Source organism: Manis pentadactyla, chromosome 10 (genome assembly GCF_030020395.1).
Source record: "Manis pentadactyla isolate mManPen7 chromosome 10, mManPen7.hap1, whole genome shotgun sequence".
NCBI classification, from domain to species: Eukaryota; Metazoa; Chordata; class Mammalia; order Pholidota; family Manidae; genus Manis; species Manis pentadactyla.
The window spans coordinates 36,910,644-36,927,282 of NC_080028.1; the positions used below are offsets into that span (position 1 = coordinate 36,910,644).

Consider the following 16,639-nt stretch of genomic DNA (forward strand, 5'->3'; position numbering starts at 1 on the left):
AAGTTAAGTAGCTTTACTAAGGTTAGACAGTCCAGGATCCAAATGAAGGCCTAAGGAATGCCAAAGTCGTATCCTTCCCACTGCCTCAGCCCCACTGTTCCTTCAGACTAAACATCCTGGCCACCAGAATGCTCCCGAGTGAGGGGTTCTAACAGATCTGGCCTTACCAGTGTGACACTTCAGAGGTAAGAGATGGAAGGTGACATAAAGGATCCTCCTGGAAATGTTTGTAGAAACATCTCGCCATAGCCTCTGTTCTCCAGGAATCTTGGACAGATGTTATTAAAGGATAGTTAACACAGGCCTTTTATGTGGGACCCAGAATGAAAACTCAGCCCTTAGGTGGGAGGGCATTTTTCCTGATGGCCTGGAGGGGGCAGTCCATTGGCAAACTCTCTCTCTCTGGCCTATTCATGAAGTGACAGTCCCAAAGAAGCCCCATCTGGGGCGTCTGTTCAGTTCCCTCTGATGTAAGGGTGAATGCCTGGATGTGATGAGGTGCAGGGGGGTTTCTGATGGACGACTTTCTTTTATCTGTTTTACAAGAACTCATTTCCCCAGCCATGTTTTCTTCAGGATTAAAAAAGATTTAAGAAAAGACCTGACTAGGAAGAAGATATTTTGCCACAAGAAAATATTTATTCTCAAGACATAGAAAAACCTTTGAGCTTTTTTCCCTGGCAATAGTCCTTCTGCGGCCTGCAGAGTGTCCCCAGCAGCACACTGGTCCTCTGGGATCTTGGGAGGACCAAGATCTTTCTTAGTGTTACATTTCCCTAGTCTCTGCCTCCTGATTGAGAGGGTCCCTGGGGACTGCATCCTGGGCATAATGGTCTGGATCCCACCAAGTTTGAGGTAATAAAATCAGCTTCGAAGGGCCACCGGATCTGCTCTGAGGAGGCACGGGAGTCCCACTGGGCACCTGCTGCCCCAAGGTAGGGGCAGGTGGTGGGGGCGGGCCTGCCCTTCCTTTCTGGTGGTAGTGGTGAAGGATGTGTATATATTTGTTTGTGCTGCATTTCTAATGCAAAAACTCATCCTCTTCGTGGTGTCTCCATCCTGCTCATTCCCTGGCTACCCATCTCTCACCATAGTGGCTGCCCCTGTAGCACCAAGGGGAGTAACATCGGGTATGTTGGGGGATGTGTGTTTGTGAACAAAGCAGAAATGGGTAGGGATTTCCCAGGGCACAAGGGGTCTGGTGAGGGTCGGGGCCCAGGAAACTGGTGTGAGGCAGCTTTGGACAAAGCCTCTCCCCACTGCAGGTCCCACCACCCAGAGAGGGCGGAACTCAGTGCCTGTGTCCTTGTGGCTCTGATTTTCAACAAACAAAACACTCCATACGGTCTCCTCTTAACGTCCATGCTCCTGGGGAGGGGTGTGGTGTGAATATGCAGCCCAGGGGTAGTTCCCAGATAGACATTTCCAGTGTCCATGTCCATGCCAAAGAGGGATATACTTTATGATTTCCTTGATTGTGTGGTTAATTTGCAATTCTCACCATGCTTGGCTCAGATGCGTAACAACATGATGTGTATTTCCTGAGATCCCAAACACTAAAGCAGGGAACAATGGGAGATGCTGGGGCCAGGTGAAGGAGCCCACAGAAGGAGCTGGCCTTGGAGTGGGTTTTTGAAGATGGTGCAAAGCAGAGGGGATGTGAGACTTGGCAGAGGAGTGCTTGTGGCCTCAGAGAGGAAAAGGAGATGCTAAGGCCAAGTGTCCCTAACTTTGTGAAAAGACTATAATCTATACGTCCCTGTTCTTTGGAGACCCTGTGTATTTTTAGGGAGACATTAAATATTTACATAAGAGTGGAATATAGACAGCAGGTCTGATTTTCCCTGATCAATGTTTTAGCTTAATCTGTGGAATTTCAAAGGAAAAGGGAGCCCAGGAAAGAGCTTGGGAATCGCCCAGACAGGCCTACTTTATTGATTGGTCCACTTGCTTTTCTGGCTTCTCCCTGATTTCTTGATTTCAGACCACTTCACTCTTAAAAAATTTTTTTTAAATAAAACTTTAATCCTTACCCTTGGATTGTACCCTTTGCACCTCTTTCAGGGGATAACTTTTAAATTTATTTTTTATCAGTAGGGGCTGTAGGAACCCCTAGAATTCTTTGAACCAGAAGAGCTGGCTTTGCATTTTGTTGCTGGCCACAGAGAGGGCTGGGGGAGAGCTTTCTTCCTCATACACCAATGAATGGCACCTCTGGCCTGCTGAGTTGGTTGACTGGTCTTTGCATACTAAGCATGGAAACTTAATAAAAAGTTTTTTAGTAGCTTCCAGCTCCTGGCTGTTTGACTTTCAATGCATAGTGTCCTATTTTGTGGGTGGGTGGGTTGGGGGCAGTCTCAGATTTGGCATTTTAGTTATGCTTGGCCCAGACTCATGGTGACATCAAGGTGTTGTCCCCAAGCACAGACTCTCTCCAGCAATCCAGAGCCACAGGAGGTGCAAGGCTGAAAAGGGCCCATCTCATGGATCCACGGGCAGACACCCAAAGCATGGGGGTTACTTCTTGCCCTGTGTCTGACTGAGACATGGCAGAGTTGGTGCTTTGACATTTCAGCCCCTGAGATTTAACCTTTCCCATGGATGAATGATGTGCCCTAAACTGAACATGACCATGCCCTCAAGGTCCAGAGGGGTTGAAGACGGAGGGGGTGCAGTCAAGAAACTTGGAAGAGGTCTGCCTGGTATCAGCTGTCAAGCCTCACACAACAGAAGCCAGGGACTCAGAGGGGCTGGCAGCCTCCAGTGGAGCTGCACCCCTTTGGGAGCTAAGATTCATCCGAATGCATGGGGATTCTCCTCCCAGGAGAAGGCCTGGGGTAAGCAGCAGAGGGGGCATTTTGCCACTATTCCCGGGAACAGTGACATCTGATCTGTTCTCTTAATGATGACATGGAGGTGGGTCCCAGAGGGCTGATGTCTACTCCTCTTGCTCTACCTGAGCTCAAATAGCCATCCTAAGCCTGATTGTCCTGGAGCCCCAGCTTGGGACTTAGTTGGGGGTCAGAGCCAGGAGGAGACCCTTCCTGCCCTCAGGAACTTCTAGCTTAATCCAGGCTCCAGACACACCCCAGGCTCACCCTGGCCCTGAGCCACAGACAGGACCAGAGGTCCTCAGGGTTTGAGGCACTGTGGGGTGGAGGGGGACTATTTGTATGTGTAGGATGGAGGGTAGGAAGGGAGAGCAGAGAAAGTGCTGAGCAAAGGCAGATGGGAGAAGGGGAGTGGGAAGGCCTGGGTGCCCATAAGGATGGTCCTGGGTAGCCTCAGAGGGTGGACTTGTCTCCATGGAGTTGAGCCCAAATCTGGGAAGATCAGCACTGGGGTGGAGGGGTCACACAGGGCTGAGGAACAGGTGTGGGAAAAGAGGAGATGGAGGCAGCCTGCTCCTGGTGTAAGAAGCACACGCATGTGCTGGGAACTGGTTTGAACCAGGTGGTAGGGAGTGGGAGCAATGAATTTGGGGTGGGATTCTGGCTGTGGGGGTTATGTGAGGTGGGGTCAGGGATAATGGGGAAGCTGGAGTTATGTTCCAGGCCTGAGTGGACAGAGAAGGACTGAGCTGGAATTAGGCTACCAAAGTGGACAGGAAGAGGCCCATGCGGGGAGACACTGCCTGGAGCTGGAATGGGTTGCCAGCAGGGATGGGGCCAGAGGCAACTGAATGAACTACTGGAGTGGACAGAGACACTGTCATTCACAAGATCATATATCCTTGCATTGAAGCAGCATTTATTGAAACACAGACTGAGACAACCCAGAAGGCAAGTCACCCACAGACAGTCATAACAAGAGGGAGACCCAGGAAGCGGCCTAACCTCGATCCTGCCTCTCTCCACGGGACAGATCCCTCCTGCACCAGCAGGGGGCGATCCAGAGCAACCGCGGAGTTCCTTTGAAATGTACAAAGGGGCATTGAATCCCAAGACCTGTCCAAAGTCAAAAGGATTCCCCCTCATAATGGGACTCTCAACTGGGAGGTCATATGAGGAGTTTGGCTGCAACAGGTTAACCCAGAAGAATGCAGTCAGAGAGACAAGCGAAACAACAAAAATGACCACTGGGCAAGTTCTTCCTGCAGAGACCGCACCAGCCAGGAGATGGGGGCTGCTGGGAGTTGGGGGTTGGGCGTGTGGAACTTTTCTCTGAAACTCAGGTTGCCCAGGACCTGGCTAGGCAGTTAGGTTCATTTACGTTCCAGGGAAGGCCAAGCTTCATGATGTCAGCCTCCCTGGGTGACCGGTAGTGTCCCGGAGAGCTTGGTGAATAATTCAAATCGGCCACGGGTATTTTGGGATAAAATTGGAATTAAGTGACGGGAATGACTAACTGAAGCCGAGAGGAGAACCAGGAAACAACTCCCTAAAATAATAAGGTGACGGAGAGCGGCCCAAGGGTCTTTCCCTCTGTAGGAACATGTGGAAAATCCCGGAAGCAAGCACACATTTTTCCATTCACACATCATTCTGTGCTCAGGCAGACGCAGGCGCCTGGCCTCTATGCAAAGCGGACCGAGCGGCTGCTCCCGCAGCTGAAGCTGGAGATGCGGGGCTGACAGGGGGCACAAGAGTCGGGTGCCATCAGCGTGATGTTGCCTCCGGTGGCCACGGGGCCAGAGACAATCTGACGCCCCGAGGTGGCGCTAAATGCGAGGCCCCCAGAGCTGACTCCACCGCGGGAGCTGCTGACGCCTGTGGGAAGACAGGGGACACGGAGGGGTGAGTGGCCTGCTCTGACCTGACCAACCCTGTGACAAACCCTAAGGGTCTCCTGCATAGCAGGGGTGTCCTCCTCCTGAAAGGGGTTTAGTGGTTACTAGCTCAGGGCCCCGCTCCTCTCAGCATCTCAGCCTTTAGGGGAGTGGGGCAAGAAGGAAGTGAGGACCCCCGACCCAGAGGGGCGAAGCTGCCTTGGCCTGCAGTTCACACCGCCACCAGTGGAGGGCGCTTATCTAACCCAATAAATGCTCCCCAGAGAGGAGCCAGGGGAGAAGGGAAGCCCTCTCCCCGTTGAGAAACATTACAGATTCAATAGGTTAGGTGAAGTTCAGCTTTGCCCATCAACAAAGCCATTTTTTCTAGGGGGTTTCAAGCTGATACTTACAGACATTCACAGAGCCCACGCCTTCACACAGCCTATAGGGAAAGAAATCTCTGTTAGCTCTGGACCCTGAGCTGCATTTCTTGAGGCAATGGTTGCTCTGGGACAGAGAGGACCCTCCTGAGATGCAGGAAGGGCTCTCCAAAATCTGCACTGAATGTTCACTTTCTTTCTTTAATTGTTCTCTGACTATGCAGATAGGCCTCCTGATTGTCAGCAGAGGTGCATGAGATTACAAACTCCCATCTGAGTGACCCGCCTACCCTGGGTAGTGCTGAGCAGACTCTCAGAGGGGAAAGTCCAAGCAAATTCACGAGCGTGTGTGAAGGGGTTTTGTGCCAGTGAAGAGCTATGTGCACTAAGAGTGCCTTGCCCTCCTAAGTGCCCAAGCCTGTATGATCTGCCAGACTGCAGCCATATAGGAAACTGCTGGGAGAGATGGGTTTTAGAGGCCCATGACTTGGGTACAGGTCCCAGCTCTGCAATTATTAACTGTATGGCCATGAGAAGGTCACCAAACACTGAGTCTTATTTCCTTATCTTTGGAGGGAAAAAAATGATACCTATCTCATTGGATTGTGGATGAAAATGAGCATTTAACACAGGCCTGACATGATAAGCACTCAATAAATTGTTCCTATTATTGAAGCTTCACCTGTACTAGCAGTAGGCAGAGATGTAGCTCACACTTGGGGTCAGGGAGTTTCACTCCCAGAGGAACAGGGCCTCCTCCTATATAGCCCATGAGGCCCTCCTTAGTCTCACCTGTGCTCCTCGCCCTCCAGCAGGCGCCTGTAGGTGGCGATCTCGATGTCCAGGCCCAGCTTGGAGTTCATCACCTCCTGGTACTCCTTGAGCAGGCAGGCCATGTCCTGCTTGGCCTTCTGCAGGGCGGCCTCCAGCTCAGCCAGCTTGCAGCGTGCGTCATTGAGGGCGGCCTCGCCCTGCTGCTCAGCCTCTGCCACAGCGGCCTCCAGCTTGGCACGCTATGGGGAAGGAGATGTGAGGACAAGAATGAGAGAAAGGAAAGCTTGGCTCACCTGAACTGATGGAGTTGGGGCAGGAAGAGGAGGGTCCCAGAGAGAAGGTAGGTTAATTACCTATGATCATAAGTAGTTAATGAGAGTGTGAACACACAAGAGGACATGGGAGCTTTCCACCATCTCTCCTTGGTGGTGGCTGCAGGGTGGCCAAGGAGGGGGATGTCAGTGATAAGTTTCATTCCAGCTCGAATACTGGGTGTGGTAGAGCCCCTGCCCCTCTCTGGGTCCCTGCTTCCTCACAGGCACTCTGTGAGGCTTGATGGGGCCAGAACTTCGCCCTCCTGGGAGCAAAGGGCCTGGTGCTACAGTCTGCCTGTGCTGGGTATTTGAGCCCCCCTGTACCTTACCTGGCACTTGGCATTCTCAATCTCAGCGGTCAGCCTCTGGATCACGCGGTTCAGCTCATTGATCTCCTCCTTGGTGCGGCGCAGGGTCTCCCCGTGCCGGATCACTGTGGCCTTCATCTCCTCACACTGGGGGGAAGCAGAGATGCTCCTGAGCCTCAGGATGGGAATCCTGCCCGTTCAGGTCACCATGGATGATTGTGAAGGTTGTGCAGTGCTCAGCCTGTGCAACCATACAGGGCAACCCTGACCTGCCACCTAAACTGAGAGCTGTCTGTCCCTCTCTTCCCATCCCTAAAGATCAAAATCCCAAACAAAAAGAGCCATTTCTAATATATACCTTGAATCCCTCCCACTGCCACGTCTAGGAGGCAGGTGTCCTGGGCCTCTCACCTTGGTGCGGTACCAGGACTCAGCCTCGGCCCGGCTGCGGCTGGCAATGTCATCGTACTGAGCCTTGATCTCAGCCACGATGCAGTCCATGTTCAGGTCCCGGCTGTTGTCCATCTTGACGATGACTGAGGTGTCTGAGATGTGGGAGTGGAGAATGCGGATCTCCTGGGGAACCAACAGCCAGTGCGTTTGGTTTTGGGGTCTGGTGTGGACCATGTGCTCCACCCTTGGGGGCAGTGATCTCTCCCTGGAGGGGACACTGCTCATGCATGTTACATGACTCCTGCTCCACATGCTTCCCTCACCTTCATTCACACACAGGTACATCATAAAACAATAAAGCTGGATGGGGTCCTAGAGGTCAGCTGGAGGCAGCCTCTGACTTAACAAATGGGAAAACTGATCCCCATCATGTAAAAAAGACCTGCTTCAAAGTCACCCAGCAGAGAAGCTGGGTTTTGGATTTCTGGACTAGTGACCTGTCCATTAAGATCCTTCTCTAACTGGAGACCCACCCTGACACACACCCTACCGCATGCAGTTTATATCCTTGCAGAGACAGACATGCCCACAGAGCAGCACATGGGCTCACCCACTGCACCGCAGACAAAGGCCCATCCACACACATGCTTGACAGCCCTCCAGCACTCTCACCAGGCACAAACATAAATGTGTCTGGGACAGCCACACAACATCCCCCTTTTGCATGTGTGTGCATGTTCTTTTCATGCTTACATCATATGCACACAACACACCCTCTCTCCTCTCCCCCAGGTCTTCATATCTCCCCTCCACCTGCTGGTCTGGTTGACAGAGGCCCCCTCACCTCATCATAGAGGCGCCTCAGGAAATTAATCTCCTCCAACAGGGCCTCCACATTGGCCTCCAGGTCTGATTTCCGCAGGTAGGCACAGTCTACATCCTGGTGGTGGAGCAAAGGGAGGGGGAGTGCGTGTGGGAGAGGCCCAAGGAAGGTGCCTCTGTGGCCAGTGTGGTGACTGTGTCCCCCGATTAGAGGTTACACAGATTGGTCCCCCTCCCTCCCTGCCCCATGACAAGTCTCCTCACCTTCTTTAGAACTACGAACTCGTTCTCTGCTGTGGCTCTGAGAGCCACCTCCTCTTCATACCTGGGTTTGGGGGAGAGAGGGGCAAGAGTTGTGGGGGCTTGGATACCATCTCAGCTCCCAGGCAAGCTCTTCGCAGGGTCAAAGGGATTAGTCCCTGTAAGGGTTATCTTGTCCTCTCCATGGTCTATTTTATGCATTATTCATGGACTAGCCCTTGTCCTGGCATGGTTTTACTGCCCCAGTCCTGCTGCCTCTGGCGTGAGATCAGGGAGTGCACACTGCACCCACCCAATCTAAAATCCTCTGTGATCCTAAGCAAAGAGAGCCAGTGCCATGGCAGGGAGAATGGAGAGCCCGTGGCACACGGTGAGCCGGGGTGGGTAGGGACATGGTAAGCTGTGGAACTCCACTGGTTTCCTTTCCTCATTCCCCCTGAAACGAGCTCTAAGACCCACAGGACCTCCAAGGGGTAGAGGTGGAGCCAGAATTTGAGGAACCCCCAGTCCCCTACTGGATATCCCCCAGGGTTCCAGACAGCCACTGTTGACAGGAACCTTAAAGGGGCTGTTTGCAGAGGGTTGTGGGTGGATCCTCCCCACTCCCCACTGGGTTCCCCTGGTGGTGCCACACTCACTTCTTCTTGAAGCCCTCCAGCACCTCCTGCACGTGGTTGAGCTCGGAGGCCAGCCTTCCGCTGTCGGCCTCTGCACACTCAGCCTCCCGCCTCAGCGTCTCGATGTAGCCATTGAACAGCGGCTCCAGGTTGCTCTCGCAGCACTGGCGGTTCTGGTAGAACTGCCACTTGGTCTCCAGCAGCTTGTTCTGCTGCTCCAGGAAGCGCACCTGCCGCCCAACGTGGGGAAAGAGACTCAGGGGGAGCCGAGGAGGTGCCTGGTCCCCCAGAGCTCTCTGCCCCTGATGCTCACTGAACAGCCAGGGCCAGCCTGGGGCTCAGCCTTGGGGTTGAGCGTCCTCAACTCAGGGGGCATTGCTCCCAGCCTCCCAGGGAGGCAGTGTGAGCAAAAGTGCCCTGGGCTTGAAGCCAGAGGTCTGCTCCAAGTCCCAGTTCTGGAAGACAAATTGTCTAACATCTTGGTGCTTGGTTTCTCATTTCTAAAACAGATGATAATAGTGCCTTCCTTAGAGTTGTGAAGATTGAATGAGTTAATACATGTAAATGCTTGGAAGAGTCCCAGACACATAGTAAATGCTCAACTATTTCTATGGTTATTGTTATTCATTTATTAATTCATTCAACACTTATTGAACATCTACTATATGATGCCAGGACCTGTGCTAAGATACACTCTCTCTCTCTCTCTCTCTTTCTCTCTCACACACACACACACACACACACACACACACACACACACACACATCTGTATCTGTATCTGTCAGTTTCATTCAATTCTTGTAACCCTTTTTGGGGGGAGCTATTATTTCCCTTATTGTACAGGTGGGGGAAATGGGACCCCAAGCTGTAAAATGACTAGCTCATTGTCATACAATTAGTAAGTGTAGAGTCAGGATCTCATGACCCTTTGAGTCCCCTTGGCCTGCCCATCACAGTATGCCTAAGCAGCTCATGGAAACTCTCTCAGCTTCAATTTGTTACAGAAATAGAGATAAAAATACCTACCCTATTAGGCCATTTTGAAGATTAACGAAAGGCACTAAAGAGAAATTGGTAACAGAAAGGTCACTGCATTGCCTCCCAGATCTCAGAGCCTGGTCCTGTCTATTCTGCTGTGCAGCGTTTTTTACACTCTGCCCTGGTGGGCCTCCTCCTGCACACCTGGCCACTTCTCCTTCTGCATTCCCAGCCCTCCATCAGTGAAGGAGGGTGCCAAGCCTGGTGGTTAACTGTCACACCCATTTCCTTGCCCGCTATGGTCCATGGAAAATAATACTAACAGTTAATATCTACTGAGCACTTCCTACATGCCAGCACTTCTCATGTATGATCCCATGAATCCTTACAACACGCATGAGGCTGGTGCTGCTTCAGACACAGAACATGCCAGGTCCCACACTGCTGAGGGGCACAGCAAGGATGGGGGAGGCAGCATGGCCCTGAGCCACGTGCCAACCAGTTCTGGAGCTGCCTGGGCCGTGAGCCCCATGCTGCTCACTCTTCCTGTTATCTCCCACTCTTGCAGCACCTTGTGCCCAGTCCAGTTTTTCAGGGGCAGCTCTGATACTCCTATACCGTCTTGTCTGGAAGCCCGTGTACATTTTAGATCATAGGCTCCATTTCTGGACCACACTGGGCCATCTACACACTGCAGGAATTAAACGATGAAAACTGATCCTTCCGCCTATACTGATTTGCATTTCTATCCCTCTGTTGTCTCAAACCTGGCTGCTGTGCTGTCTCCCCAAAAGACTCGGGACCTTCCCGAGGGGAGGGCAGGGCTGGGACCTTCTCTGGACCATTCCAGGCTTCACTGACCTTGTCAATGAAGGCGGCAAATCTGTTGTTGAGGCACTTGATCTGCTCCTTCTCCTCCTGCTTCACGCACTGCGCATTGGGGTCGATCTCCAGGTTGAGGGGCGCAAGCAGGCTCTCGTTGACCGACACGGAGGTGATGCAGGGCGGGTTGGGCCCGCACACGCCACCGGCACGATATCCGAAGCTGCGGCCGCAGGGGCCGATGCGGAAGCTGCCCACAGCCAAGCGGGGCCCACATGAGCCCAGGTTAGAGAGGCTGCGGCTGCCGAAGCCCGTAATACCCCGGTAGCAGGACACCCCTCGGTAGGGGGCGGCAGTGATGCAGCAGCGGCTGCCAGTTTTGGGGGCCACAGCGGAGCAGGAGCTGAAGGTCCTGGCGACACCACATCCTGAGCTGATCCTGTAGGAGCGGCACGACATGGTGGGGATCTGAGCAGATGCTGAGTGCTGTGGAAGTTGGTGAGGACTGCGGGGTGCGCTGCTTAGGATCCTTCTGGCCTCTCTGATCCTCCCTGGTCCTTTTATTGGTGGGGAGAGCTGGGGTTGGCTGCATAAAACGAGTGAAAAGCCATTTTATGTTGTTTATTGGCTTGGGGTGTTTGCCAGCAACTCCCCAAGGACTCATCTTAAAGGTGAGCTCAGCGGCGACTCTGAGAGTCCGTAAAAGTATTGAAGATGTTATTAGGGACACTGCGTTTGCACTTTTCATCTTCAAAGCTCGTTTACATATATTAAGTAATTAGTTTTCTTTCAGTCTCCCTGTGATATGGCCTCAACCCACACCTGGAGACGGATCTGAACAGCCTGAGGTGGCTGGGTTTGGGGAAGAGGCTGGGGCCACCGTCTCAAGAGAGAAGCTCTAGGGTCCCAGGCTGTGTGAGACCATGAGATGTCATTACCTCTGTCTTCCTGGCTCCATGTAGGACATATTCTCAAGTACATCATTATGTTTCAAAGGCTGATAGATCAGGCAAGTCCAAACCCACCCGGGCGGCATTGCCTGGAAGGCGGTTGATATTCAGAGGGTCCATTTTGACCACGCTCCCTATAGGACAGGGGGCTGGAACACATGGTTCCTTAGAACCTTCTGGATTCCAGACCTCGGCTTCAGAGCCTTCATTTCTCACCCAGAAAAACTGCAAACTGCTCAACTCTTAGTGGCCACAATAATGACCACTTGTGGCTAATGGAGAGCCTCCCTTGTCGCCACTTTCTCCTACTTGGCAGAAAGGATGAGAGATTCCAGTCCCGGGATAACCCTGCTCTGAATTTGCCCTGGGCACCTTCCCTGGGGTCTTTAAGAAGGAACAGGTGTCCTGTGAGTCTCTTTCTTCCAAGACCACCAGCCACTGGAGTTGCTCGTCCTGTTCAGCAGCCCTGGAATTGTCCTGCCTAGAGGAATGTTTAGACTGCTCTCCACAGACACGGGGGCTCTTGTCCGTGGACACTATGATTTCTGGCTCCTGGGGGCTCTGGAAGCCTGGCTTCTCCTAAGGACCCTGCTTCCCTGTGTATCCTGGAGCCACTTATTAGGATAATGATTGCTATTCTTTCAGTGCCCATTGAACAGAGACCCGGGGAATGTGGTCTTTGCCCCCAGGGAGGCCAGCCACGCACCGGAGGTGTTAGGATCATCAGGAGGAAGAGCAGATTAGGTCTCTCTGAGAGTGACACACACTCTGGGGAGCCTCCCAGAGCCAAAGGCTGCCACTGGGCCACCATCACCCAGTCCTTCCTCGGTCTGTGTTCACCTGAGTGGCCGGGCCCATCGCAGGCCTTCCCCCAGACCAGGCTGATTGGTTTCTGTCTCCACACTCCACACCCGTTCTTCTAAGTAGGGCAGAGAGACTGTGGGCAGCTGGTCGGGAGGAGCAGTAGCCTCCCCAGGTGTCCCCAGATGGTCTTTAGATCATAGTCCCTAGTGGGGAAGCAGATGGCATCTGGCAATCAAAGTGGGAAGACTCGGTTCAGGTGCTGCCTTTGCCCTTCCTAGCTGTGTGACTTTGGGGAAGTTCTTAACCTCTCTGAGCTTTCGTTCCCTCAACTGTAATGTGGGATTCATCTTTAATTCCAGGGTTGTTGCAAAGATTAAGTGGAGAATACACAAGAATGTGCTTTGGGAGCAGAAAACTCTGTAAAAAAGAAAGGGACTCTTTCTTCCTATTAGAAACAGCCCCACCCCTCCTGCACCCCTCACCCAGCAGAGATTGGGTGTGTTTTTTGACTACCAATGGCCTTTACCTCCTCTGCACATTTGTGACTTCTTTACCCTTTCATGGCTACCTTTAATGCTTTCTTTAACTTGATTTCACTAGTAAAAAAATTTGGAGTGGAGTCTGGAGGTGGAGAGAGGAAGCTAAATTGGGAAGCATGGAGGATGGTTTCCTGGCACCACCCCTCAGTGGGGACCCTGCTGGCCTGGGTCCAGGGATGTATTCCCATGTCTTGGACAGTGAGCTTATTGCCTGACTGTTGTGTAGACCTGCAGCCAGTGGGGTGTAGCCTAAGAGGGGTTCCAGCCCTCTGAAAGTAGGGAGGAGGTGGGAGGTGAGTGTAGGAGGTAGAAGATGGGTGGGTCCTCTGCTCAACCAGCCAGGAAAGCCCATAAAACCTCACCCTCTTCACAACTCCTATAAGCCTCCCTTCTCCTTCAGCTTTTTGAAGAGGATGGAGCCAGATCCCTTTCTGCCTGTCCTTGGGGGCAGGAGGGAGTGGAGGCTTTGTCCCAGAGAAGGCTCCTATGAGAGCTGCTCCCGTCTCCCTAACACCCCCCCACACACACCCACATCGAGGGCGAGCAAGGCTATCCAGAGCCGGGCTCTGAGCACTTGGGCAGGTATGTAGACACTGGGTGGAGTTTGCATCGTTGCAGAAAGTAGCTGAGCCCTGGGCAGGTGGCCATTGCTCAGGAAGACTGTTCTGATAGTGCTTAGGGTTGGAGCGGCCAGGCTGAGTCCTTATGGGACAGTTCCAGGGCAAGTGAGAAACTCAGAGAACTCACAGACAGGCCGGTCTGTCACAGGTGTCCTGGAGGGTCCGTGTGGGCACGTGGGACCTGAGCCTTCACTGTGGTTCAGTCCCAGAGAGGTTCAGAGAGCCCATAGCCCCATGCCTGTCTCTATCCAACACCCACCACCTCCACTCAGGGGGACCCAGATCCCAGGGTGGGAGCCTGAGCTAGACCTCCCTTCACTGGCTTCTTCTTCATTTACTGTCCACCCGGGCCCTTCTCCCTACATCCAAGCCTCCTCCCAGGTCACACCTTTGCCCCGAATATCTCCCGATGGCTGACCACCTCTTCCAGGAAGCCTTTGTGAACTAGTCAGAGAGAGGCTGTGATTTCTCCTCCTCTGCCTCAGCTCATAAAATGCCCCTCCCGGGGCTCTCAGGGTTACTCCAATTATCCCTTTCCACACCCTCTTGTCCTGGGTGTTGTCATTCATCACCCTCTGGTCCTGTCCCCTCCTGCTCGCATACCTTTTGAAGGCCAGACATAGTGTCAGAAGTGTCCACTTAAGAACCAACATCCCTCCCATTACTTAGAATGTTTCTAATGGATCACCTCTTTCAGGAAGCCTTCAAGAGCTAATTGGGTGACAGAGGTTCTTTACCCAACCGTGGAGCCCCAGGCAACTTGCGCCACTCCCTCTGAATCTGCTCCATTCCTGGAGTCCACCTCCTGGGGTTTCCCCAGAGGCCTCCTCGTCCCTCACACTCACTCGCACCCATCTGCAGATGCCCTCCCTCCTCCTGCATGTTATCTAAGCTGCGATGCTTGCTGGTGGCATGTTTGCTCTTCCCCATGCCAGGGACTCACTGCCTCCCCTCCCTTCCTCCCTTCTGCTCTCTCTATTGTGCTGAAAATCCACCTGCTTCTAGGAAGTCTTTCTGGATTTGTCCAAAGGCAAGGGAGCACCAATACCTTCCCGCCCTGCCCTGTTCCTCCTCAGAACTGTCCTTGTATCTGCCTGGGCTCAGGGACTGCCTTCCTGGCTGGCTGGTTCTCCGGAATCAGCCCTGACGGGCTCCCCATGGACAAGGCCTGTCTTGACGGCTGCCCACACACAGCTCATTTAAGTTGGGCATTGCCCACCATCTCTGCTAGTCTTCTCCACATCTTTTTATGTATCTAAATGTACATCATCTCCTGGTGTTGGCACACAGCTCTTGAAGGGTCTTCTAGCCCTGTGACACTTTATTTGGCCTTTATCAAACTTGGGTATGACTCAGAGACCTGATGTGAGAGGAATGAGGTCTGAGCAACAGGGAAGGGCCGGCTGAACCATGGACAGGGCCCTCATCCAGCCGGCACAGTGGCTCCCTGGCTGCCCCCTTTCCCCCCCTGGGCTTCCCCACCAGGAACTCAAGGAACTCTGTAGTCCCCTCCCACACCCGGGCCACACACCTGCCAGCAGGCAGCGTTCCCTGGAGGCTTTGCTGTTTCCTATGGCTACTCTGGGTCAGAGCAGGTGCTCAGTCATGACAGAACCTCTGATTTCAGAATTGGACCTTTGTAATGGTTTTGAAACATTTCTTCCCTTCTTTTTAGCCCTAGAAACATTGTCCTAAGTCTTGGGAGGAGGGCAGCTATCTAAAGCCATATATATGTTTATGGAAACAGATCAGACGGACACGCTGGTTTCTCTGCTTGCTCTGGCCCTCCCCTCTGTTCCCAACGCAGTAGAGTGAGCCCCTTAGCACGCTGAATTGGATCTGGTTGCTTCTCTGTGACAATGCCCTGATGGTTCTCTGCTGCCTTCCATGGACGGGTGGAGGGTGGCCAAGAAGCCACTGCCTGTATCGTAGTCACTCTCTCATCTCATCTCATCTCATCTCCTTGCTCTCAGCAACTGCACTGGCCTCCCGCCTCTTCCCAGAGACACCTGGCGCCCCTCCTGACTCCAGGGCTTCGCGTGGCTGTCCCTTCTGTCCAAAATGTTCTTCCCTCAGCCACATGGCATGGCTCTCTGCCACCTGTGGGTCTTTATTCAAATATGGCCCCTCAAAGAGGCTCCCTGACCCTTTTTAAAAAATTAAAGTATCATTGATATACAGTCTTATGATGGTTGCACATAAACAACACAGTGGTTTCAACATTCACCCATATTATCAAGTCCTTAACCCCCTCTATTGCATCCTTGACCCTTCTTTTAAAAGGCCAACCTGCCCTCCCATCCCCTGGGCATTTTCCATCAGGCTTACCTTGCACCACTGATGTTTTATTTTTCCCATAACACTTAACACCTTTGAACACACTCTATAATTGGCTTTGTTTTTCTATTTATTAATTATTGTCAGTCTCTCACCCCTAGATAAACTCCAGGGGAGCAGGGATTTGCTCTGTTTTGATCACTGATAGTTCCCAAGCACTTGGAGCAGCACAGGGAATGTAGTACATGCTCAGTGAATATTTGTTGACTGCTTGAGTGTATAAATGAATGGATATCTTGGACATTTTAGGTATTTGACTTTTGGCAGAAAATGTCACCTTGTGGGAAGCCCTGGCCCTTGAACCCTGAGGAGTCCCTGTTGGAAAACCACAGGACCCAGAGCCCTCTGTGACTTTTTTCTGCCTCAAGGCTGTGGTTTTCTGAGCACTTTTGGGAACAGAGACTGACAGAAACACAAAATGGTGAAAACAGTGCTGTGTTGGGCTGTCGGGATTGAGGGTGGATTTATTTCTTAAATTTGCTATTGATTGTTGAAAGGTTTGTGTTCTAATCACAATTTTTTGGGAAAGAGTAATTTTAAAAGACACCAAGCTCCCCTTTCCTCCCTGTCAAGGCCAAAATACTTGGAAAATCTGTCGCGTAGTGCGTCCTTGGAAGTTGGCGGCCAGCAGAGGGCAGCAAACCCCCACAGTTGGCTGGGCAGAGGCTCAGTCAGGTCCCCGGAGCAACAAAGACTGGGGAGCTGCCTGCCTGTGGCTCAGGGCTCTGGCCCCCTTGGATGCGGACCCTGGAAATAGTCTGCTGACACGTCAGCATCCAGCCATATTTGACACTGGAATGCATGAGCTGCCAAACACAGCTCCTCTCCATTAGCAGTAAAATTAGAATCACCACCACCATCATCACCAAAACAGTAGAAACCACTTATTATGCACCCACTGTGTGCCAGGCTATGTGCTAAGCATTTTAGTCATGCCATTATGTGTAATCGCCACAATTCTTTGAAGTAGTAAATAGTTCCCCAATTTACAGATGAGGCAAGAGGCTTA

At 52.3% G+C, this 16,639-nt stretch overlaps 1 protein-coding gene across 1 annotated transcript; it reads right to left on the reverse strand.

Moving 5' to 3' along the window:
* Positions 1-3,728: 3,728 nt before the first annotated feature.
* LOC118927221 (keratin, type II cuticular Hb5) lies at positions 3,729-10,922 on the reverse strand. Its single transcript, XM_036915152.2, has 9 exons — positions 10,420-10,922; positions 8,602-8,810; positions 7,967-8,027; positions 7,725-7,820; positions 6,899-7,063; positions 6,509-6,634; positions 5,884-6,104; positions 5,122-5,153; positions 3,729-4,709 (listed from the first exon to the last, which is right to left on the reverse strand). Exons 1-9 carry the CDS (start codon positions 10,837-10,839, stop codon positions 4,516-4,518), a joined length of 1,524 nt encoding a protein of 507 aa, XP_036771047.1. The 5' UTR covers positions 10,840-10,922; the 3' UTR covers positions 3,729-4,515.
* Between the last annotated feature and the right edge of the window lie 5,717 nt (positions 10,923-16,639).